The 26,372-nt window shown below is 47.3% G+C and overlaps 1 protein-coding gene across 1 annotated transcript; it reads left to right on the top strand.

The window, feature by feature from the left end:
• Positions 1-1,329: 1,329 nt before the first annotated feature.
• LOC114439727 (Na(+)/H(+) exchange regulatory cofactor NHE-RF2) lies at positions 1,330-21,464 on the top strand. The gene is made up of 6 exons (XM_028411868.1): positions 1,330-1,950; positions 2,298-2,606; positions 16,241-16,462; positions 19,168-19,321; positions 19,548-19,669; positions 19,801-21,464. The coding sequence occupies exons 1-6, from the start codon at positions 1,744-1,746 to the stop codon at positions 19,963-19,965; spliced, it is 1,179 nt and encodes a 392-aa protein (XP_028267669.1). The 5' UTR covers positions 1,330-1,743; the 3' UTR covers positions 19,966-21,464.
• Positions 21,465-26,372: the final 4,908 nt, after the last annotated feature.

The raw sequence follows: 26,372 nt of genomic DNA, 5'->3' as shown, positions 1-26,372 counted from the left end.
GTCCTGGATTATATTAACTGGTGCAGTAACATGACAGGTTAGCTAATCTGCTTGGATTGTATTTTGTTAGTGATAACGTTAGCGAGTAGGCTAACTTTAGTCCACCTGATATAACTCTGCTACATCACCGCATGCTGTGGTGCTGTTTACAGTCAAATGTTAGCTAATCTGTGATTTCCAAACAGCAGACTATAATAGCTAATTTCTGGAAATCATAGATTACGCTAGCAGGTGAAGTAATGTGGCAAGCTAACTAGCTATCCTGTCTACTCAGATAGCATTATGACATCAGCAAGAGGACGCTAAGATTAGCAGGCTAGCTGCACAGAGAGTGCAGAGAGTACGAGGTCTGCTGCTAATCATCCGGCAATGTTCATTTCTTAATCTGCTAATCACAATCTGCCTGCAGGGACTGACCTCTAAGCATGGTTCATAAGGACTCAGCATACTGTCACATTTTCATCATCAGGAGAGATTTGTTTGTTCCTCAGGACACGCTAACACCAACCTAAAAATAACACAAACCTCTGAGCAGCAGCAACAATAAAAACAACAGCACCGCTCCTGTTGTTGTGTTATCTCTGCTGTGATTAGATTCATTTAAGTGGCACCATGAGAGGAGCGATCCTTCCTGCTCTGATGGACAGGAAACATCCCTCAGTGAGTGGGCGTGGATGAGCTAAACAGAAACAGCTCACTCAACGCTGATTTGCTTCCCACAGGAGTCGATGGAGGGAAATGATGGCGCGGGTCAGCAGAGCCACGGCTGTGAACAGGAAGACGTGTGGGGCTTCTGTCCCACGGTAATGCAGATGACAACAAGCTGAGAGCGGCCATCTGGTTTTCATTGCTGGAAGCTGGGAGCCCTGACTGGTTCTGACTGGATGTGTGTTAAAGGACAAAAACAAACAGCATGTGTACAACTTTAGAACCAAATAAATGAGCGACAGACATGACGGAAATGAAAACCTGATGCCTGCTGGGGCCTTATTATTATTATTAGTATTTTTAGTATTGTTGTTGTTATTAAAGGAAGATTGGAAGTGTGAGAACTACTGTGCCCACAGCGTGTTTACATACACACACACACACACACGTGTGTTCACTGCCCCCTGGTGGCCACACACAAGAACAACACATGACACCAAGAGCGTCATTATGAAAAAGTACAGTGATGTGAACGCTGATAAAACTTCTGTTGAAGCGTCTGTGTTCCCTCCACCAGGGGGCAGCAGTGTATCAGTCTGACTCCTGACAGGTTCCAGGCCACAGGTGGGGACGGAGGTGGTGCTATTGCGCACACAGATCCAGCCCTGCGCAGCGAGCTGCAGGCAGACTGAGCGTGTCCTGTCCGGGCAGTGTTTATGGATGGATGTCGGGGGCAGAGTGTGAGTGTGTGTCCGGGCTCTCTGAGACTTTCACGGCAGTCAGAGTGATGATGCTCCGCTGAAGTGTGCGCGCGCTGTGCGGAGGAGGATCAGGGTTTGGAGACGCCAGCAGTGCGCGTCAGCTGTGGACACGCGATCATCGATAAGTTGGAACTTCTGCGGTGTTTGTGCGATCGTTTGAAGTGCGTGTGGAGCTGTTTCACTGTGGAGCGATGGAGGAGAGCGTGCGCGTCGCTGCTGTTTTTACAGCGTGAAAGTTTGGCCCTGCACCCCCCCCCCCTCCCCCAGTTATTTTTTTTTATTCTAGTCGTTCTGCTCTAACGGGACTCTGCAGGAGGTTTACAGACGGGAGGACATGGCCCACGAGCGGAAGCCGCGGCTCTGTCTCATGACAAAGGGGGAGAGCGGGTATGGATTTCACTTGCATGGCGAGAAGGGGAAGAGCGGACAATTCATCCGCAAAGTGGAGCCCGGCTCTTCTGCTGAGGCGTCGGGGCTGCGCGCCGGGGACAGAGTGGTGGCCGTGAATGGAGTTAACGTGGAGAAAGAGACGCACCACCAGGTAAACAGCATCCATGTCAGGCCGAGCAGAGAGGTCTGGATCAACAGGTCACAGTGCTCCTGACGCGGCGTGGCTTCAGGCCAGCCAGCAGCTCCTCACACCTCCTGCTCGGTCTGAGGAGCCTGAGTGTGGAGGAAGGAGCACTGGAGGCTTGAGGACTGGTGTTTCTGGTGAAATCAGCCAGTCTCCAGTGAATGTGTGCAGCCTGCGTCATGTGATCTGTGCCTCTGTCTGTACGCTGGCTCACTCTGAGCCTGGTTGGTGGTTGGACAGAGACTCAGGCTCAGGCCATTCTCTGTAAGCTTCAGGTGCACCCTGCTGATCACGTGTCCCTGTGTGTCCCCCAGGTGGTCCAGCGGATCAAGGAGGTTGACCATGAGACCAGGTTGCTGGTGGTCGACCATGAGACGTATGAAAGTCTGCGCAGCCTTCGCCTCACCGCCACAGAGGAGATGGCCATCCTGGGCTCCGGGCCTCCTCCTCCTCCTCCCCTTTCCTCCTCCTCCTCCTCCTCCCCCCCAGCCTCTCCCTCCCCAGCGCCGTCCTCGACCCCGTCCTCACCGACCAAGAAGCGAGAGAATGGCTCAGTGTCCAAGCAGCCTGCCGCACAGGTGCAGAAGCCCACCAGGAGGTCCCCGTCCAAGGCGGCTAAGAAGGTAGGTCCTCCCCCATGGCCTGGAGCTTCAGGATCAGGGGTCACAACCTCAAACAGTCAGCTTTAAGTTTATAAACAGGACTGCACGTGCTACTGGGACCACTCTCATGTTAGCATTGGTTAGCTTGACACAACAATTTCAAACTACAGCTCAGGCGTGCTCTCACCCTCACTGTGCTGCCACCTTAAGATTAGATTAGTGTAGATGCTGTGCAGGTTTTGCAGCCTTTCATGTGTGTGTGCGTGTGTCCTGAGGGAATGAGGCAGCTCGCTGAAAGCATTTCAGATGCTGGAGGTCACAGAGGTCAGATGTCAGGAGCTAATGATAAGAAAGGAATGCTTTTATTTTGTGACCTTTATTGTGAAGGAGAACTGTTTTTATGGGACAACTTCCTGTGTGTGTTCGTGGTCACAGCGGGTTGCATAAGGTCCAGCAGGGGGTTGATGTTCATGATATTTGAGTTTATGATTATGATTGTTATTATTCCATGATGACATGGAACACAGGATGTGTTTCCGCCCGTTCTGTGTGTGTCTCCTGGAACTCAGAGATCCGATCCAGTTTCACACGGTCCCTGTCAGGGGGACCAGGCCGCTCCGCTTCTGCTTTCTGCATTTACACAACATGTGTTTCCACTCAGGCCGGCCCTGCTGATCTGTGATCATCCTGCAGCAGCAGCAGCGGTGACAGGGCCAATCAGTTCAATGTTTACTTCTGGCTTTGTGAGTCTGTTGGGAGAGATCCCAGTCTGTAGGGAGGGGGGGGTCTCAGGAAACCTCTTTCTGTATTAATGACTCTAATGAAAGAATGAAAAGAAAGTCTACCCAGGCCAAGCGGCATAAGCGGTTCAAAATGGAGGAACGTTTATGAGCCGCTGTGTGAGTCCTCAGAGCGCCGGACGTCTCTGCTTCCCGTCCCATCTGCAGCCTCACTGCTGATACAGCACAGCTGATGCAGCATATTACTGCATGTCTGCTCACACATCCGTGTGGCTGGCCAGGAGATTTGGCGATTTGGAGTGTTTACCACAACAAACACAGAGGGGAAGACAGACTGATCTGCCGTGAATCACCGAGGAGAGAGACGGACGTCTGCTCCTCGTGGCTCCGCCTCCTCCAGTCCGCTCAGACTGCTGAGAGCAGCACATTTCTCCTTATGGTTTATGATTTTTGGGAAGGGTAGGGAGGACTGAGGGGCAGCCAGCACAAACCTCCAAACAGTAGAGTGCTGGGAGGCAGACACACAGGTTTTTCAGCACTGCACTGTTATGCTAATAGTTGCTAATGTAGCCACAGCCTAACAACAAATGACAACAAAAGAGGACCTAGAACGGTGCCCTGAGGGACGCCACAGTTCAGAGAGAGATGTGCAGGTTTCTGCTGGTACTCGGTGGGTACTCGGGTCTGTGTGGAACGTGCTGCTCTGCTGGCACTGTTATTTACGTGCTCTTAAGTCAAAACATCAGAAATGTCTGAGGCCTCGTTCGAGCGGCCCCAGAAGGACCCAGCCAGACCCACACAGCCAGACATAAACCTGTCTGCATCTGTAACCACTTCCACATTCACCCAATAAATATCCCCGGTGGAGCCGCTCAGTGTGTTTGTGCATGTGTTCTCCAGGTTACATGACACTGCCTGTATATCTCCTCCATTTTATGGGCACCCCCCGGGTTTGTTTTCGGTTGCATTCCTCTCATGTTTACTTCACTCTGGATTTGTGACTTTAGTTGCAACATACCGTGCACATGTGGTATTCAGGTTTATCGTCCTGAAGGCTGAACAGGCCGTCACTGCTGCTCGTTACACAACTTTTAAATAAGTCCGGGGCTGATGTTGTTGTTCTTGCAAACACCTAAAGATTATAAGATCACAGAGAGCGGTGTTATTGACTGTGAATGACTCCAACCTGCTGAAACCAGGCACATTTTATGTGTTTTTTCCACCACATGTTTAATCTGTGTGGGCTTTAAATTTGGACTCATATCAGCCAAAAACTTGCTGAATTTCTGTCAAGTTACCGCTGGTTACTTGTGAGTCAGTCTGAACTTCCTCTTTACACTGAGAAATGCAGAATGTTTTGTTTTTATTTAGTTATTTTTGTTTTTAATTTTAAGGTTTGGGGACTATTCTGCCAGTTTTGACTGTTTCTGCCATCATTATGGCGCTTCTGAGGGTTAGGTGAGTTCTGATAGTTCTGACAAGGTCAGAGGAAATGGTACAAACTGGACCTGCTAGCACTGCTGGGGGTCTTAAACAATATTCTGTCAGTCAGTTGCACAACGATACAATGAATGACCGTCTGTGAGCGTTTCAGGGACAAACTGTATTGTCGTATTGTCTTACATCAACACAGGTGTCAGCAGCTCTGTGCTTCTTCCCTCTGCACACACACGCACACACACACACACACTGAGGTGTGTGTCATTAACACTGAAGCCTGCACATGAAGTATAGGGTGTCACTTTCCCACCAGAGCCTCTTTTAACAGCACCACACAACAAGCAGAGTACATTTATGTACTATTTATACTGTAAGTAAACTACAAACAATAAGATTTTAAAATAAAATAAAATAAAATAATAATATTGATCAGTGTGGCCCACAGATACAGCTCAATACTCAGAGAGTTTTTAAGCCACAAAGAAAAAGTCGTTTATGTAAATGGATGTATTCTGGCATTATATCACTTTCCAGAATGTTCCCCTCTCTCTCGGTAGGCCTCCACACACACACTCACACACAGATGCACACACACACACACGCAGACCCAAAACTTGTGACTTGTGTGTAACAGTTTTACGATTAGATTTAATTTTCTGCAGAACTGTACACCACAGGTGATGCATTCACTGACAATCAGAACATTCAGCCACATGCTACTATTTATTTTTGTAAGAGTAAGAAAGTCAGTGAGTAGCAGCATGCATTTAGCTGCTGTGAGAATGTCCTGGAGACCCAACATGCTGACATTGGTCCACAGCTGCTGGACTGATGTTTCACTCCTTCTACCTCAGGTCACACACTAATCAATCACACCCTCATATGACACATCTGAAGTAACCCAGATGACTGACCTCACTGACAGCACGCAGGGCAACATGTGAGCAGCAGTTTATATTTCAATAAACGTCACACACACACACACACACACATCTGTTAACCCCTTCACAGAGAGGAGGAGTGTGTGCAGGAACATTAACACGCTGAAGAGTCTAATGCAGCCTTGTGTGACGTGTAAAGATTTGACATGTTGTTCGTTTTATGCAGCAAATCTGTGCTGACATGGAGGTTTATGTGCATGTTTGTGTGCAGCTCTGAGCGGACACACATGTGGGTGAGGGCTCACTAATTCCATCCAGACAACAGCGGAGACTGCAGGATGTGCACAAAAGAAAGAGCAGAGAGCGCACATGGAACGAGATCACCGTGAGAAAATCACAGAGAGAGAGGGAGGCAGCGTTTAAGGGTCAGGGTCAGAGGTCGCGGAGGTCAGGATTGAATAAACAGAAACAGTAACACAGAGACAGTCGAAGCGTCTTTGCTAGTAAAGACAGAAAAGAGGCTGCAGCAGTAATGCACTGCTGACAAAATGACCGTCTCTGTCCATTACAGCAGAAAATGAGCTGATGGCGGAGCTCCGTGGGAGTCACAGCTCCTCCCGGTGATGTTCTCTGGCTCAGGCTTTTATTTTGCCTGGGATAATAGGAAAAAGATGGCTGTCAGCTCTAATGCTGCGGCACACAGAACAGGAGCCAAATGATGGATAGGTACCAGAGGAAAAACAAGCCATTTAGGTTCATACGCAGTACAGCTGCAGTTCCTCAACTGGCCACTTGAGGATGACTCTAATCCCCATAGACCTCCATGATAAAATGTCCAACTTTAAACCCGAAATAAACATGTTTACAGCCTGTATGTACTTTGTATAATGAAGGTCACGGTTACTGCTTTAAGCTAACCAGGAGTTACAGGACAACCAAAATGGCGCCTACTAGTGCCTCCCACAATGCATGCATGTGAGGGTTCTCCAGGGGTTCCTCTGTAGTAATACACAACGGTGTTCTAGAGCCTGCAGTTCCACTAGTGGCCACTTCATGGTGTTTTTAAAGGTGAATCACTCCCCATAGACCTCTGTGTTAAAATGTCAAACTGCACAGCAGAAATAGACACATTTTAGCAGCCAGGCTTTATTTAAGCTACTACTGAACCCATATTTGGATGAACCTGAAGTTAGGTGGAGTCAGGCCTCTTCTGGATGATGGTAGATGACTATGAAGCAATCAGAATTATGGTTCAAGAGCTAAAAGTTTCATTGTTGCTATGGGTTACAAACTCTATCTTCTAGCATTCCTTCGTTATGACCTTGGGTCAGTCGGAGGCTTTTTCTGAAGATGAGACTTTTGACTTAACCTTTATTTAACCTGACCATGTCCACCAAGACACCTGAATCTAAATGATTCTGCTGACTGACTGCTGTGAAATCTTTTTTTACTTAACATCTGGAAGTGGTGTACATGACACCCTCCACCTCCACCCCCCCACACCCTGCCTGGAATACCACTGTAGTGACATCAAGAGTCCTGTGTGTGTGAGTACAAACATTCCTGCAGTAAAAACATGTAAGATGTGGACAGGTCATGAGTGGGGAATGATAGTGTGTGCGTGTGTGTGTGTGTTGGAGGAATTAAATGACAGAGATTAAGGTGGGTAAGAGACGTGAACAAGTGAGTGTATTGTGTTCACAATGTGTGGGTTGGTATGTGAGAGTGAACACAGCTGTGTGTTCTCCATGCAGAGCTGATAATACATTCAAATGTTGGCCTCGTTAACCCTGAAGTCGCTGACCTGACTGTGTGCCTCTTACAGCAGGTTTCTGTGTCTTTGGATCAGTCACTGAGTATAGTCAGTGTCTTCCATCACACTGTCACACTGTCACAGTGCAGGCGGTTAATGGTTCATCTACTACTGTGAACTGTGGTGTTCCTCAGGGCTCTGAACTGGCTCCCCTTTTATAGACCCATTTTATGGAGAGGATTTGCATGTAGTGAATGGGTGTGACTGGCCGCTCTAGCTGCAACAAAATAATCCTAATTTTATTGTCTTTTGCGCTGGCTATTAGATTATTTTCAGACTTCTTCTGCTCGTAACTTTTAAAGCTCTCTGTGGTCTGCTTCCAGCATACTGGTGATAGTTCTCAGGGTTTCTGCATAGAAATGCTCTTGAAAGGCCACTCGAGGGTGTCTGTGAAACCGAGTCGATCCCCACAGACCCTCATGTTCCTGTTATTAGTCACTGGCCTGTTCCGTGTGAGATGTCGTGCAGTGAACGTGCAGAATATCCTCCGACTCTAGCTCAGCTCCTGTCCTGTGCCTATAAGTGTCTATAAATCCTGTCTGTAGTTTGACCCATATCTTTGGTCTTATTTATAGACTGCACTGCTTCAGTACTGCAGCTCTTATTGGGTCAGAATGTAGAAAACATTCTTAATGTGTAATGCTAATAATGGTGTCAGGTTCTGGGAGGATCCACACAATAATCTGGGAGATTCACACCCTGCTCTGCTTCTCTGCCTCCATCTTCTTAATGTCATGAGGTTTGATGTGGGAACGTGCGGCGTGTAGGTCGGCTGCAGCCCGGCCGAGGATCGAGCCGTCAGCTGCCCACACAGACCTGCTGCCGACAAATCACACATACACATACACTCACACAACCACACACAGACACAGACACACACACACACACGGACACAGACACACACAGACACACACACATACATGGACACAGACACACACAGACACACACAGACACAGACACACAGAGACACAGAGACACACACACAGACACAAAGAGACACACACAGACATACACACACACACACAGACACAGAGACACACACACAGACACACACATACACATACACTCACACAACCACACACAGACACACACAGACACACGCACACACACAGACACACACAGGCACACACACACAGACATACACACAGACACACACACAACCGCACACACACATACACACAGACACACACAGGCACACACACAGACACACACACAGAGCGTCTTTGTTCATCCAGACGAAAGTGGTGAATAGAACTCTGCACCTTGTGTGTTGTGATGATGATGATGATGATGATGATGATGACTCCAACTGTGCAGTTTCACATGTTCAGTCTGCTGCAGTCTCAGCTGCAAACATTCCCTCACACACACCAAACATACACTGATGTCCTTTGTGGAAGAGTTTAAATAAGTTTTATCTGTGTGTGTGTGAGTGTGAAGTTACTATCCACAGGAATATGTGTGTGTGTGTGTGTGTCATGGCAGCAGACAATCCACTCTAGCTGATTCACTGTGTTTTGTCTGTGTCTGTGTCAGAGGCGCAAACTGTTCCATACAGGCATGGAACCAATCATTATTTATATATTTTGTAAATTATTATTTAAATGTTCAACAATAATATTGTAATCATTGTTATCATTTTCCATATTTATTTATATTTTTGAAATATAAAAAAATGAAAAATTGAGAAACAACAAAGCAGAAACTGGTGCCTGCAACCGGACCCTAAACAAAGTCAGTGAATGTCACTCTGCCTCATGTTTATACAGTCATGTCTCTGAACGAGTCGCTGCTGATAGATATTATGATTTTCTCACCGCTCGTCTGCACAAACACTTCTGGAGCAGTGAGAACACCGAGCGCTCGGACAGATCTGCCACACACTGATAACAGGGGAGTGGCCACACAAACATGACATCAACGGTCGACCCGTCACATATGACAGGCACACACGCACACAGACACACACAGGCGCACACACAGACACACACACACAGACACACACACACCAGCAGCCCTCACAGTTTAAATCCACACTGAATGGCTGTTTGTACTGAATGTGTCATTAAACATAGGACTACAGCCTGGTGGTGGTTTCCTGCCTCACCGAGATAAAACATCATCATTTCTGTATTTATCTGAAATTTTTAAGCTCATAGATTCTTGAATTGTGGTCAAGATGGCGACACATCTCTGTGGTTTACTGATGTGGTCTCAGTTTTAACTGCACTGGAAGAAGCTTTTACTTATATTCATCACATTAAATGATATTTAAGACTGCTCATGCTAGTCTACAGAGTTGGGGTACCAGGTTACGAAACATTGGAGTACTCTGATTACTCTTTTGTTGGCAGTGTAATTCTTGTAATCTGTCCAACGTCACAAATGGTTGTATCCTAGCAACCTGCAGCGGATGTTTTGTTTTTGAAGTTGACTCTTACCCTGTTAAAGTGTCGTTTGTGGGGTCTGCTGGCACGCAATGAATCCTGGGATATGTACCGGTACTTTAAGTATACTTAATACCTAATTTAGTATTTATGTATGGTGCGTACGTTAGACTTTTACTCCGATTACATTTCTTTAATGCTTGTTCACCGAAATGTTGCCTCGATGTACACAAAAATATGGACTGTGTTGCAAAGTTTAAACCAATCAGGTGGCTCTATCAGCTCCACTAAACTGAGACACCCGTGGGTGTATTTACAAGATATGTTTGATGCTAGAGGCCCAAAAATGATTCATGGATATACCAGAGCCAAGAGAAGAGCTGCTGGCAGGGATGTAGTAGTAGTGACATCTGTAGCACCAGAAGTATCACCAGGAGCTACAGTACATTATCAACATGGCTCCACCTAGATACTCAGAGACAGCTCACTGTGGGAGTTACTTTTACCTTTAATACTTTAAGTACATTTAAAAGTGCTTAAGACTTTCACTTCAGGAGGATTGTTGTAGGATCGATAACCTGAAGCTGGGTAATTGTAGTACCATGCTTCAGTACTTCCTCGTTTGTCTGGCTCGTGGTGCTGCTGTCATACAGTCAGTTTACAAATGTGTCCCTCACAGGACACCCCACGTTAATGGGGACATTAATGTTATTATATAACAATGACTGTAATGTCCTTGACAACACTCATAGGTTTGTCTTGATGTTTGACTGTTTCTGAGTCCACCTGAAATCCTGGTTAATCCAAGTACAGGCAAAAAGGTGAAGCAAAAGTGAGGCCAAGGCGACAGAAGCAGGAAGCCGAATCTGCAATCTACAAAATGAACACTTTTATTATCATTACTGAGTTATTTATGGTATTTTCTATCATCTGTGCAGAAACATAATGACCTTTGACCTCCTAACTCAGGGTGGGTTCAGGTAACATTTGAGCCAAATTGGAAAAAATCCGAAATTTGAACATCATTTAGATGCATGAAGAGCCTCCAGACGTCATTACATGGATGAAACGCAACACGATGAAGAGGTTAAGGAAGCATGAAGTGCAGAAAGACAGCGAGACACAGATGGAGGCTCTGCAGCACCTGTTGGTGCCTCTGCTTTCTTTGAGCTCATGACACGCTCTGTCCGTGAAAAAAGCAGCACAGAGGGAAGCGGAGAGACCGTAGCCTGAGGCGGCTCACCGCGTCATTCTGTTTAATATAACTCAGTCTGAGCGCCTTCGCGTCCATCACGCTCTGTGACAGCGCAGCCTCCAGCTACCTTTACAATATGTTTGCACTCACAGCAGCTAATTACAGCTTCACAGAGCCCGACAGTCTGTGCCGCAGGTCGTCAGTGACAGCAAATATCAACATCCAGGCCTGCTCCAGCAGATATTCAGGTCAGGCTGACAACAAAGACCACAACAAGCAGCTCATTAGGTAGGTTTTCTATCAGGGTTCTAAAAATCGCGCAGCACATCCTGAAAGGTTGTGACACAGTGATGGTGACACTGAAGGAAAATCTGCAGGTCAATGTAAGTTCAGCATTCACGTCACATGGACCCCAGCAGACCTTCAGAAGTTGAAGGCACACCAAGCAATACTTCAAGCAGTGTCTCCTGTGATCCGTAAATTATTACCAACTGAATCAAAGGTCTGATTATCGAACAAAAAAGAACAACAGATCTGCCAATGACACGCAGCGTTAGCTTACTTATGCTCTTTGAAATGCTGAACCTGCAGAGTCCATCAACTCAGAGGTCTGGGGTGAGTCCAGAGTATGTAGTTTGATAAACTTTGAGCAGTTTCCTTGAACCTATAACACAGCAGGTAGCACACGTATCTCTCTCACACACACACACACAGCTAGCTTTCCTATCACAGAGCTGTTACACAACACAGCAGTGGGAAAACCTGCTGTTTATGGAGACCTCTGGCCGCTCTTCATGTCCCTCTGCAGCTCTGCTTTACTTCCTGTCCTCCACATCGTCTCCCAGTGTCTCTTCGTCTCACAGAGTCCTCCTCTTGTCTCCTGTCGCTCACATTCCTCTCCCACTTCTTTCCTTCGTTTTCATTCTTACAGCCTCCAAATCCCCTCGCTGCCTTGCTGCAGCTGCTGGTTGCTTCCTTTCGTCTCCTCTCCTGCCTTCTCTCTCTCGCCTACTCTGAAGTGGACACACTTTTTCTTTGTCACACTCAAAGAAGCACACACACACAGACAGACACTGTTTGACATGCTTTGTATTGTTTGGTTGCGTGGACACAAATGTTGTGTATCAGTAAAAAAGTTGCATGTTTCTTTCACCATATATTGAAAAAGCTACCCGACATGTTCAGGGTGCTCCTCTGACTGATGGAACTGGCTCCACTGGTTCCTCTGCCTCTCTGCTAGTCGACCGTGAGGCGGCACATGCCGGCTCTGCTCTATCATGGCTGCATCTCCCAGTGTTCGGTTTTCAGTTTAGGAAAATGAAAGTAAACAACAGTTAATGAAAGGTCATGTGTAGCATTGGCTAACATGCTAAAGCTACACAGGATGTAATGATTAACTTTAAGACGTGGAACGTTATTCTTGCTTCATGGCTAATGTGTAGCGTCTGCTAACGTGAGCGGTGCAGTGCATGCCGGCTCTGTCACCATGGTAACCGACGCTGCAAACTTAATCTGGTCTGGAGCAGGTTATGTTTAAATCAGCCTTGAAAGGTGCAGCTCTGTCACTGATGGAACAAAGGCAGGTAACCTGTCCCACCACCTCAGCTCGGATACTTCTGTTCATGCAAAGAATAATATCAAATAATTTCACATCACATTTTAAAGCAGCCATCGTGCTGTAGATTCAGTCCTAAAACCAAAACTATCAAGTAAAAACCAAAGAAACAGGCACAAATATGACTGAAGATTATTAACATAACCCCATTAGCTGACACACCTCTGTCATTGTCGTCGTACTGCAGCAGAGGATTTCAGCTGGAAAACAGGGAGTTAATTTTTTCCGAGCTGAAAAAAATAACAAAAACAGTTGCAGAGTTTTTAGGTTTATGGAAGAACTGGAGCTATGGAAAGTCATAAAAATGTCCGCCAGGGACTGAAAGCTCCCGCTGCCTGTCACGGTTCCACATACTTCACTTGCACTCAGTACATGTGTTACTGCGGTGTCACTATCAACAACAAAGGGTGTGTGTGTGTGTGTGTGTGCCTTCCATTCACACACACACCGTCTTTGTAGAAAATCAAGGGCAAGTATAACACACACACACACACACCTGCCCAAACATACTTGAGAGCATTGTGGGCCCACAGTGAGCCAGTGATCCTTGGCTGTGAAAGGGTTAACAGCGGTCATGATCCATCCATCGCAGTAGGCCAGCGCTCAATTATTCAACAAGCTGCGATCTGGTTTCATCACCTGCCAACGCCGCACTGCTGGCCATTCACCTGCATGTGTGTCTGTGTCTGCTGTTTCTGCTTCCCTGCCCAGCCTGGTGAAGGGGGACAGGCAGACGGCGTCAGGAGGTCTTAAATTCAGCCCAGACAGTCATCATCTAAATCCTCCCGATCTGCTCTAAAGCTGCACCAACGAGTCAATTAATGGAAGTTTTGGAACCAGGAACCTTTCGACTGGTTTGTCCGTAAAATGTCAGAACACATTGATTAAACACGGACAATCAATCAATCAGTCAATGCAGCAGCTGTATCTTTGCTAATCAGGTTATCAGAGCACACTTTGCTTTTACATGTCTGTATATTAGATTTCTGTTTGACACTGATCAATATCAATCCACCCATTTTCTCAGCCTGCTTTGTCCTGCACAGCATCCTGTGTGGGGCCTGGAGTCCGTCCCAGAACGTTTCACCACTAAGTGAAAGTAGTGGCTGAATGGGACGAGGTCACGTCCCCCTTTCAGCATCCAGATCTGTCCAGTCCTTTCTCTGCTTCTTTAAGTCAATATTTATGCCAAATGTGCAGACATGCTGTCATCCTGTTGTTTCTCCATCCATGAATTGACTAAAGGATGAAACATTTACTCCACATCATGTGTAGCTGTCTCCTAACCCTCACCCCTAACCCCTCACCCCTCACCCATGGATCACACAGGGCTCAGAGTAAAGCTGCTGGTCTCCACTTTGAGAGGAGCCAGTTGGGAAGGTTCAGGCATCCGGTTCAGATGTCCCACCAGGTGCCTGTCTGGTGAGGTGTTCTGAGCATGTTCAACCAAGAGGAGGCCCATGAATAGTCTATAGCTCTTGCCTCTGTATCCTCCTGGATGAGCTGGAGGAGGAGGAGGAGGAGGAGGAGGAGGCCTCAGAGCTCATTCTTATCTCAAACTGCCCAAACAGTAACTGCCCCCTCAGCTTTACTGCTACTGATCTAATGATGTCAAAGCAACCTATGGAAAGACTGCTTGAACAAGATGAACACAACCAGTCAGAGTCCCTGTGTGTACACACACACTCTCCCACACATGTACTCACACACTGACTGAAACAAAAGCTGATTGTAGCAGGAAGCTGGTGGAATCCATGGGATGGCACTCTGACAGCACATCCTCCCAGCATGCCTCAGGCGGAACAACAGGCTCAGGCGTACGTGTGTGTGTGTGTGTGTTGTCCATAACGTCCTATAGTGGGCGTGAACTCCCCCCCGCTGGGTTTCCTTATAGAACAGCAGCCCGAGTTATTGTAGAATTTTCCGTATGAACGTTGGAACAGGGAGCGTGTGTTTTCCCAGCCGTCCCCGCTGCTTCTCCTCCCATCATGTGATGATAACCGAACTCTCTCCTGATGACGGAGCTAATTTGCTGACAGAGGAGGAAAACATTACATCTCATTTTTCTTCCTCTTTCAACAAAATATGAGCAGTTCAAACAAACACGGCGAAGAGATTACGCCACAGATTAATGTTATTTGACTCCAGCAGTCACTGAAAGCGAAACGCTCACGACGTGTTCGGAGATGGCATAGGCCTGAGGGGGGGGGGGGGGGTTGATTAGCGGGGTCAGGCGGTCGGAGGTTAGATTGGCAGACACTCGCGTCTCCCCACATAATGACTCCCAGCTGCGCGCCACTTTCTGTTTATGTTAGAGGCCTGCGAAGCCTTTTACTGGAAACTTCTGTCGTCTAGTTTTTCAGCCTGTCTCTCTTCTCTTGAACCCTCTCGCTGCATCTAATTTTCTGTCCCTCCCACACACTCCTGCTAATTCCCCTCGTCCTCCTCCTCATCTTTTGTTTCTGCCATTTCTCCCTCCAGAATAACAGTAATAATACAGTCGAGTTTACAACTATTTCTCTCTCCCCTTTGGAAGATCCACCCCTGCTGCCAAACCCCAGTGCACTTCCTCTGCAGCCAGGAAAAACAGGGCTGAGGAGGGATCCATGAGCTGCTCTGAGTTATTCCCTTCTCTCCCTCCACCTCAGGGCAACCTGCCCAGATCACAGCTCCCATAAAGAACTTGCTTTCAAATCAAATTACACGTTGCCATCTGTGTTATTTTTTTTAATTTTTAATTTCAGAGCTCATTTCTGAGATGCAGTTCAGGAACATGAGTGATGGGTTCAGCTAACGCACCTCCCCACATGCTTCCTGGGTATTTTTAGCTGAAACGGAGCATCACATGTTCGGTGGAAACAAAGTGTGTGTCATGTTGTGTAATGTGATTGGAGATCCGTCCACATCATGTGCCGTTAAAGGTCACATGACGCCCACTCTACCTGTCCGCCGACCAGCAGCAGAGTGTGTAGGTGGTGATTCAGTGTGATCACGCTGTGGAGCGGCGACGCACAATTATAAAGACACTCTATAAATGTCTTCACCCAGGCTGTGAGGACTGATGCTGCACATCACCTCCATTCGAGAATAAAACAACTGCTCGCCCCTGCCTCCAGGAGGTGGCCTGTGTGTACAACCAAACAAATTAATAATGCACAAATCAAGTGGAACACAAACTGCATTTCCTCAAGTGGCCACAAGAGGGTGGCACCTAAAGTGAGTCACTGGACCAGCGCCGGTGAAAGCAGGAAGCTGTAAACATGTTGATTTCAGCTGTAAAGATGTACATTTTTACATATAAGTGCATTGACTCACTTTTGGAGCCACCCTCCAGTGGCCAGCTGAGGAACTGCAGATTTTTTCTACTTTGACTTCACAGCAGTGGCGTCTCAGATCGCTAACTGTCATGCTTTGTCCGTAGTTGGATTAATGGGGAGTTAGGTGGAGTCCACGGTTAGAGCCTGAACACTGAGAATCAAATCAGCTTCTCAGAAAACTTACAGGTGACGCCATGGGACCTTTAGGGGGCGCTGTATCACCAAGACAATTATAAACACACTATTCTGTCTCTCTCTATGTTCCAGGAAGCTCCTGCTCAGACCGAGCCTCAATCTGAGTCCACGTCGCGGCCTCAGGTCGACCCGTCCGAGCTCGTTCCTCGCCTGTGCCACCTAGTTCGGTCTGAGACCGGCTACGGCTTCAACCTCCACAGCGACCGGTCGCGGCCCGGACAGTACATCCGCTCCCTGGACCCGGGATCACCTGCAGACACAGCAGGACTCCGGCCGCAGGACAGACTCATTGAGGTAAGACTACAAGGCAATCCAGCACATCGCCTGAAGCTAGTACTGCACACTTTATGTATAAATAAATCTTCAATAGAAGGATTACCTTCTTTAGAAAGGTGTCTGTATGCACAAATGTAGTGTAACTACTTCTTCAGTCATCTTATAGTATTCTGGGAGGACAGAAGAAGGATTGTGTGTCCTATTCTCTCCATAAAGAGCCTGTATTTTAAATCTGACTCTGGTTTGGTGGCTGCTGTGTGTGTGTGAGTTTTGTGTGCACTAATAAGTCAGCGCTTGTGTTATCTGTCAGCAGCTTGTTAGAGAGGTGAACAACCATGACAGATTTCCCTCGTCTCTCTCTCTCAGCACGCCCCATTACACTGCAGGTGTATCAGCAGCAGCAGCAACGAGCTGCTTTTAAAGGCTGCGATGAGAGCTCGGCTCTCTGCCACTGTCTGGCAGAAGCACTGACACCAGTGAACGCCTCGTCGGTCCCACGGTCGGGCCGCATTCAGCGGCGTGAAGCTCTCACAGACTGCAGTGTGACATCGACACAAACGTGCATCTAGGGGGTTAATGTCATGAGCGCAGAGCCACAGTGGTGTGACACCTGTGTGATGATCCGCTCACACATTTAACCTTTCTGTGGCGTCCACAACAGCCTCCCTTTGTGTCTGTCTGTCAGTTCAGTCACAAAACCCTGAATGGGAAATCTTTGGGAAAAGTCTGTAATTCCACAGGTGGTGGTTGTTGGACACATGATCAGAGCTGAAGGCAAGAACAAAAGCTGACTGGACATGCTAGCTGCAGGTCCCAGATGACTTTTTTTCGTGGGATTCAACACTGCTAGCCAGCTGGTTTTCCTTTTATTTATGCTACGTGGCAACCAAAAGTAACATTAGTGCCGCCTACTAAGCAACAACAAGGCCTTAAAGAATCCAAAACTCTCACAGCATAGAGCTGATACTTTCGGGTTTAGGGCCATAAGAGGATAAACAAGAATGTTTGCTAGCTTGTTACTGCATTCCTCCATTGTATATGTAATAGCATGTGGCGACTATTATTAAAATGCCAGCGCCACCTACAGGATAAGTGAGAATATTTGCTAACTAGCCTAGCCTAGCAAGTTGTTGCTCTGTCACCTCCTAACGAAGTGAAACCATAACTGTGTGTACAACAACTGTAAATTAATAATGCACAAATTCAAGTGGCGTCTGGGTCGGACCACAAACTGCATTTCCTCAAGTGACCACTAGAGGGTGGCACCTAAAGTGAGTCAGTCCCCATACAGCAGGAAGCTGTAAACATGTTGATTTGTGCTGTAAAGTTGTAGATTTTGACACATAAGTGCATTGACTCACTTTTGGAGCCACCCTCCAGTGGCCAGCTGAGGAACTGCAGATTTTTTGTACTTTGACTTCACAGCAGTGGCGTCTCAGATCGCTAACTGTCATGCTTTGCCCATATTTGGATTAATGGGGAGTTAGGTGGAGTCCACGGTTAGAGCCTAAACACTGAGTATCAAAGCAGCTTACAAACTTACAGGTGACACCATTAGTTTTAGTCTGGTTGTTCCCAGTGTTCCCACCGAACAAGGGGGAGGCCGCAGCATCACTGTTTCCACTAGAAAAAAAAGTCATGCTGTTATGGGAACATTACGCTTCCATTAATTCATCCACCTGAATAGACGTTACACAACAAATTGACCACACACCTGCTGCATTATATGTCACAGCTTGTTTATCGCTGTCCTTCACTGGACGGCCTCTCAAGGTGGCGACCTACACAGTGAAACATCACTGCAGCATGCGTCACTGTCACTGATGTGCAGCTGCGTGTTTTATGTGTATTTTATATGATGTACGTTTTTTGATGTGCATGCACTTTCACACGAACACACACACACACTCTTTGGTTCCCTGAGGACAAGTCCCATGAGAAACAAGCTTCTCTGCATTAATTCGCCCAGTGGGCAGAGAACAGAGTGTATTGTGTTGTGTGGGACGGACTGTTAATGAAGTCTGTGAAACATGACACAACACCTGCTGTTTGGACAAATTCAGCCGTGTTTATCCTCGGCCGGTCTGACCGATGACACGACACGTCATGTTTTAGCTTTTTAACCAGGAGTGGAGTCACATTTTCCATCTGCTTATCTTTAACCTCATTTACATGTCGCCCTCGTCCTGTTCTTCACCTGCTCGCCTTCTCATGTTCCTCCCAACAAGCTGAGAGAAACATCAAAAGCTTCCTCCTCCTCTTCCTCTTCCTCTTCTTCATCTCTATCTTATCACGAGCAGTGAATTTTCAGTAAATCCCCCCCTCAGGATGCTGACACCTGAGACCTGCAGGAGAGCCAATCAATTATTGATTGTGCACCAACGCTAACTTAGGGCGGTGCAATGCTCCCTGCCAAGCAGCCGAGGCCCGGACAAAGCCGCTGAAACACAGCGTCAAGATAAGAGCAGGCGGTGTTTTACCAGCTGGGCGTGGAGGCATGGAGGACGCTGTCACAAACATGTCAGCCACATGTGGCCCGCTGTGCACAGCCTGCATGGACAGCAGCCTCAGTACTAAAGTTTGGTGCTGAAAAACAGTGAGGGATTAGTTTGTTGTGGCATGGCTCCCCCTGCTGGCTGACAGAGGCAGCACAGACTCTCACACTAAGAGAACAGAGGACACCGCTGACAGCCCCTTTATGATGACATTTCCTCTGTTTTCAGGTAAACGGTGTGAACATCGAGGGCATGCGGCACGCGGAGGTGGTGGCCTTCATAAAGAGGGGTGGAGATGAGACCTGGCTGCTGGTGGTGGATCCAGACACAGATGAACACTTCAAGAGGAGAGGAGTGATCCCTGCAGTCGGCCATGTCAGAGGTGACCATGAAGAACTACGGTGCTGTGCTAAAGTCTGAGAAGAAGCTCAGCCAGGGATGGTCTTTGTGGAGGGGGGTCTTGCCTTTTCACCTGGTCCCCTTCTGGGAAAGCGGTTTCTTGGCTGCGACCCTTCCACAGAGATCATTTGTGACTGAGGGTTCCTTCATCGACTGTCTGCTGTTGCTTCAGAAACTCCTTCTTCATGTTGCTGTTTCTGTTTCCGCAGACTATGATGGTCCGTCCATTTCCAACGGCGCGCCCAGCCCCCATCAGATCAATGGCAGCTCCAACACACAGTCCATCAGGTCCACGCACTCCGACCTCAGCAGCCAGGGCAACAGCACGCAGGTGGTGCATTCACACAAGCTGCTCTGTTCCCACACATGAAAGCCAGTCACTCACAGCAGCCTGTCTCCCTCCTTCCCTCCCTCCCTCCCTGTCTGTCTGTCTGTCTGTCTGTCTGTCTGTCTGTGTTCTAGCTGGCAGACGATGATGGCGGCCAGCTGATGGACCCGTTCGCTGAGATGGGCCTGACTCTGAGCGCCACGGCGGCGGAGGAGAAGATGAAGGTGCACTCCAAACAGAAGAGGAAGGCGCCGCAGATGGACTGGATGAAGAAATACGAGCTCTTCAGTAACTTCTGAGCGAACGACTTTCAGAGTTTGTGATTATTTTTCTTAAAGAAAGTACCAAAACAAAAAAAAATCAAACTAGGATGAAAGGATGATTTTTACGTCACTTCAGACTGACCGCAAAAACTGTCTCTGGGATTACTACAGACTACAGATAAATCCACAAACCTGCCTTCATCACTATTTTTCACTTTGCTCCTAGAGACTTGTTTCAGCAGCTATTTTTATATTTAAACAGTGTAAACAGGCTCGTCGTCATGGACTGAAGAGACGCATGGACACTGTGAATGTTTGGCTCCGTCACTCAGAAGGATCACTGTGAACCTCCACCTCCTCACACCCACCTCACTTATAACCACTGACAACAGGACAGCTGTGTATTGTAAGGACACTCGCACACTTACAACACAACAAGGGAGGCGCCACAGACTCTAAAGGGGTCGTTTGGTTGGTTTGTATTCTGGTACCAGCACAGGAAGGGAGCTGACAGCAGCCTCCATCCAAAGGCCCCGTTCACACTGGAGAAAGTCAATCCAGATAGAGTGGGATTGAATCCAGATAGCTGGATACGTTTGGACCTATTTTCAAGTCACACACGCGTGTCCGCACTCAATCCAGCTTAACCCGGCTTGTTTGTTGTCCTCCAAACCACTAGGTGGCGCCTCGTAATATACAAAGTCCGTTAAGGCCACGACATGACGGCAAAGCTCATAACCACAAAAAACACACACAAATAACCAGATGGATGCAGAAGAAGACCAACAACTTCTGTGTCCTAGGAGGTAAAATCAGTGTGTTTTTAAATGGAGCCTGGTGACTTCACACCTCAGAGAGAGTAACTGTAAGGGATCCACATCACAGAAAGTGAACTGTCCCTTTAAGGAACTTATCATGGGGGTGAGGGAGAGTGGTAGCAGAAGAGAGGAAGACGTTCTCAGGGGATGAAGGATTGATGATGGCAGCGTGTGCACAGCAGAGGGCAAACTTACACCACAAACACAGATACAGACAGAGAGCTGAACCCACCAGGAGAGAAAACAGACTCAGGTGAGGCAGAGGAGAGCCAGTGAGGAAGATGTGAAGCTTTCTGTTGGTGTTAAAGGCAGTGGTGAAGGCACAAAGGTGTAATCAGAGTAAATCAGTATTAATTGTAGCCTTAAAGTTCAGCCTCAGATTTAAACTGGAAGGAATTTACAGGGACATTTCCCCCAAAAGAATAATTTGAGTGTGGCTGGGAGGGGTTGCAGTGAGGTCAGAGATGCTCTGGTCAAAGAGACAGTGGGAGCCATGGAGCTTATGGAGGATTATCACACACACACACACACACACACACACACGGGGGACAGCTGTCGCACACATGCACACAGTGTGTGTGTGTGTGTCACATTAAGTGGATGTGTGTGTGCTGTGTGTTACTGTGGCTGATGTACATACAGTAAAAACATACAGTATATTTGGCAGGTTGCATTTTTTTCAATAAAGTGTGACGATGGCGTTTTTGAATACATTAACCCTTTGCTGTACATTCTTTGTTTTTATTGTTTGTGAGTACCCCCCCCCCCCCCCCCCCACCTCTCTCTCTTGTGGTGGATTACTGTATGTCGGCATACAGTTTCAGTTTCAGCCTCTTCTCAGAATTCTCCAGCAGCCAGCTGCTCTGAGCGTTCAGGACACACTGAGGTGAAACAGAGGTCAAAGGAACTCTGTGTGTGTGTGTGTGTGTATAGTGAGTCTGAGTGTGTTGGCAGTGGAAGGAGTACAACTTATCCTCATTTGCAAAACTAAAAGTACTCACTGGGAACAAGTGCACCACCTGTTGATTGTTGGGCCAACAAGTCCAGAACCTTTGACAAAAAAAGGTTCCGTCTGCTTTGTGAAGCAGGAATGGAGGAAACATTATCCTTAAAAAGCAGCTGCAACAAAAGCTTCCACATAATATCTGCTAAATTGCTTCAGCTGTTAATTTCCTTTGTGTCCAGGATCCACCCTTACAAGGTTAAAAACTGGCAGCGATGTAGCATCAACATTCCTGAAGCTGCTCAAGACACAGAGCTAAGTTAACCAAAATAATGATCACAATGGAAATCAATGGAAAACCAGAAACTGAAAGATGACACAAAGTTGTTTTTTAGTTGTACATTTAGTGCTTAAACTGCTTCCCAGCAACAGTCTTTCTGTGCTTCCAGACATGTGTCTCTGTATTGTAGTAGACACAGGTTTTCTACTCATACCTGCATACACCCTCATCCGGTCTCCATGACAACCATTAAACAGCCTTGTTTAATGGTTTAATGGTCACACAGACTCCCACAAAGGAGAAGACAGCCGGTAACATTTGTTAGCATTGTGTTACCTTTTCCAGACTAGCTTCACCTGCTAGCCTGGCACATTAGCTAGTACCTCGCTAACGCCACTGTGAAGCACTGAGACAGTGGGTCACGCCGCTCTGCATCTGGTGGTGAGCTGATCTATCATCATTAAAACTGTCCTAATACTCTTTAGCCTGTACAACATGAGGCTCCATACACTCAGTAGAACTTGCATACACTTTCCACTGGTTTCCGTGACAACCATGTACAAGCCCATGTTACACAAACAGAAGCCGCTCCCATAAAGTGAAACAGGCTCGGTCTGTAGCAGCATTTTTCCTAGAATGCTAGTCAGCTTGCATTTGGTAGTGAGCTAAGCTAAAACTGGGCTAAGAGAAAACGTCTCAAATGGTAACAGTTGTTAGCATTGTGGCTAGGTTGCCGAGCAGGTCTAGCTAACAAACAAATCACAGAGTTGATGTGCGTGTGTGCAAACATTTACACAACTAGTTAGTTACTCAGCTAGCTTCTCTGCTAATGTGCAGCCCTGCAAAAATGATTGTTTACATTTTTATCACTTGTTTGATACATTTGTGAATTTACTGTTTGTTGTGTTTTCACTACAACTGGATGAAAACAAGAGAAAAATATTTTTACTGAGTAATTAAATCACATTTGAGTAATGTTCTGTAAACTGTGGTGACAGAACATTGTTTGTCCACTAGGGAGCGCACCGCCAGCATTTTAGCATCCAGGAAGTAGGCCAAACCTTAGCAGTGAGCACTGCCCTACCTGATCTTTGAGGAAATGCGGCACCACACGTGGGCACATTATCAAGCTCCCTGGAGGTTATGGCGAGGCCGAGCGGTGACGCCAGCACATGAAAGGCCGGGCGCAGTTCAAAGCAGTCTGCAATTTCAGAGCAGTAAAAAAGCAGAGAGAACAGAAGCAGAGAATAGAGCCGCAGGTGGGCACTTTCTGTTTAGCCTGCCTCCGCCAGTGCTCGTACTTCTACTTAGTACTGATGATAGATGATTGCTTGTCCTCAGCTTTCTGTTTTCGGTTGTTTTCACCTGGGTTTTTTTATTTTTGTGTTCACTCTTGTGTTGCACATGCATGTCACCACCACCACCACCCAGTGGTGCCACCCCTTTAACCGAGCCAGGGCTGCCCGGGATGCCTGCGAGGAGAGAGGGAGCGGGACAGGACAGGGAGGAGGAGGAGGAGGAGGGCGAGGGGAAGGAGGAGGAGGGGTGCGTCCCCATGGCAACTGTGTTGTTTTTGTTAGCGCTTGTGAGTCAGACAAGCAGTGAGTCACAGTCAGGAGGAAACACACACACACAGTCACATTTATGCTCACTCTTCCACTCACTCAAAGAGAAGCCAAATAAGGACAGCTCCATGCACAGAGAGGGAGAGGCCGGATCATTTTCGTCAAGTCCAGAGAGAGAGAGAAACAAACAGAAGAGGAAAGCTGCAGTGAACTCTGGGACAGGAGAGCGCCACATACCTTCCAGACACACCCAGTCTGTGCACACCTTAGGCTTAACTCACTGAACCACCCATTTACTGTCTGACGCCTACACCTTTAAAAAAAAACAGAAGAAGGTTTGCACTCTGTGCAGGACGAAGCTCAACATTAGAAATAAAAGTGAACCCACAGCTGGTCACATCACGGATTATTCCAGCATTTGTCATCTGTGCCCCCTGTGACCGCCTTTGAATGTTCCCACGGCTTGTTGTGTCAGCGCTGCAGATCACTGACTGTGTTCATACGGAGGAGTCTCCAGGTTTGTGTGTGAGCAGGCTGTGATTTCCACACGGTTACAGACGGTGGCTCATCCTGCTGTCACACAACAGACCCCAGCACACTGTTACATAAAGGTGCTTCATTCACTTCTAGTCAATGAGTTTTAAAGGGGCAGAATTACACAAAATCAGTTTACAAATTCTCTGAAATGAGTCAGAGGTGGGGTTCACACCTACAGCAGGAGTCATCAAGATAACCCAAGGCTGGCCACACACTAAAGAGCTGGGAGACCACAGACATGATGACAGAACACACTCCTGACAATTCAGCCACACAACGAGAACCAGTTTTATACACGCAGAGGCCCGGCCAGTCATTCATTGAAACATCTCTCTTCATGAAATGGGTCAGGAGTCTGTCCCCTTCACAGCCAATTCCATTCAGTGCCAATCGTAACTGTTTATCTGAAGTAGGGTGGTGACTTCCTGTTTGCCTTGTTGCAGAATTGCTTATAACACCTTGGATGGTCACAACTGCTTTCTGGATGTCTTGTTCTTATAGTCTGGGCGTCGCTGTGCCTACATCACATGCTTTGGAGTTTTTTAGTTGTATGTCTGTCCACTTTACTGTGACAAAAGTTATTTATTTCATAACTCAGTTGTTTTAATTGTATATGGGCTTAAATGGCACAAATGGGCCTGACCAACTGATCACACTAGCTGTCCTCTGTCCGCTCACCAGGGTCCCACTCGTCCTCCACCTCTTTGCCTGTATTTGGAGTTTAGGCAGACTGTGACGCTGCCAACATTGATACAATTGAGGTCTCCCACAGAGACTCAAAATGGTATTTTAGAAGCCTACAGGTGTCATCACAGAAGCTTTGTCCATTGTTTTATATATATGTCTTATATGAGCTCCACCCTTCCAGGAGGATTTATTGTTTGCTTCACCAGCATCATTGCCCAGAAAATGTACTTCAGAGTCCACAAACAACAGCGCCCCCCTCTGACATATTCAATAATAATAATAATAGATCCATTTAGAAGCATTTAAATCTAATTTAAATCTAACATTTGTCATCTCTCTCCTTTTCTGTATTACTCCAACGGCCTGAAGCAGCCAATCAGAGCCTGGTGTTGATGAACCTTCCTGTCATGTTTATTTGAGCAGAGATAACGCAGCAGAAATATCACCTGTCCTCCAACGGCTCGGTGTCACTTCACTTTTTTTTTTTTAACTTTCATAACACGTGCTGTGAAGCCAAAGTTCATGCTTCACGGCTGCCATGATAAGAATCTGTGTGTCACACCGCGTCTCTGTCCGTCAGTCCATCCTCCAACAGCAGGTGAGCAGCAGCAGGTGGAGAGCGCAGGGGGTGGGTGGAGGTTTTATGGAGGTATGGAGGTCAATGCTAACTAGGCAGACCAGCTGGAAAAGCACGTTAGAGGCCAGTGCTGGAGCTGCGGAGTTAACGAGGGCGTCTGGAATGTGGTGCGGAGCTGTAAAGGGTGCAGGAATTGGGGAGAGTGTGAGCGCCTGTTAACACACAAGTGATTAATGAGGCAGAGGAAGTCGCTCGGCCGTGTGTCACTCCGGATGATGTCAGCGGTTGAAGAGAGGAACAGAAACGCACCATGCGGCTGCAGATAGGCTTCCGCTATCTCACTGACCACCACAGACAAACGAACCCTGAACACTCCACCCTCACACGTACAGTATGCTGTGCTCATCAGTTCCTCAAACACAATACCAATAACTGTATTCACTTCTGTTTCATTCATGGTTCCAAACTTCTGAGAAAGTCCCACATGAGCTCGAGCGGCAGACTGTGTCTGGACCTGGACCTCATCAGGCCCACAGTGAGCTGACAGTTCGGAGGCTGTTGCAGCTCTGTGCCAGTGACTGACGCTCCAGGATGATCCACTAGTGATGTCACCATGTCCTCATGGACCTCACTGAGACTAAGGAAGTAGTCGACTGCACAAAACCCAATGCCGTCCATTTACAACACAGAAACGTCTTGCATGACTCAAGGTCAAGTGTTCATGCATGTAATAAGCCCATCTCACCACCGTTCACTGACCGGCAGACTTTGGGAAGTGTGTGTGGGCTGATCCATTTCCAGAGAACTCTGGACAGATTAGCTTTGGACTGATAACTCTTAGTCCTACATTCAATGAACTGAAACCACAAACTGGAAGCAGAAGTGGCAGAGTGGCACATGGGATCTCAGAGGCTGACAGCCACCTCTCTCCCAGCAGTCCTAGGCCAGAAGTAGTCAGGAGTTTCAGAGTTGCAGTGGTCGCTTCACTTCCACAGGTTCACAGGTGCAGCAGCCCCCGCCTGGGTCACAGGGTCTC

Source organism: Parambassis ranga, chromosome 8 (assembly GCF_900634625.1).
Source record: "Parambassis ranga chromosome 8, fParRan2.1, whole genome shotgun sequence".
Taxonomy (NCBI): domain Eukaryota; kingdom Metazoa; phylum Chordata; class Actinopteri; family Ambassidae; genus Parambassis; species Parambassis ranga.
The sequence above is the reverse complement of the archived record's forward strand: the minus strand, read 5'-3'. Positions and strand labels throughout refer to the sequence as shown.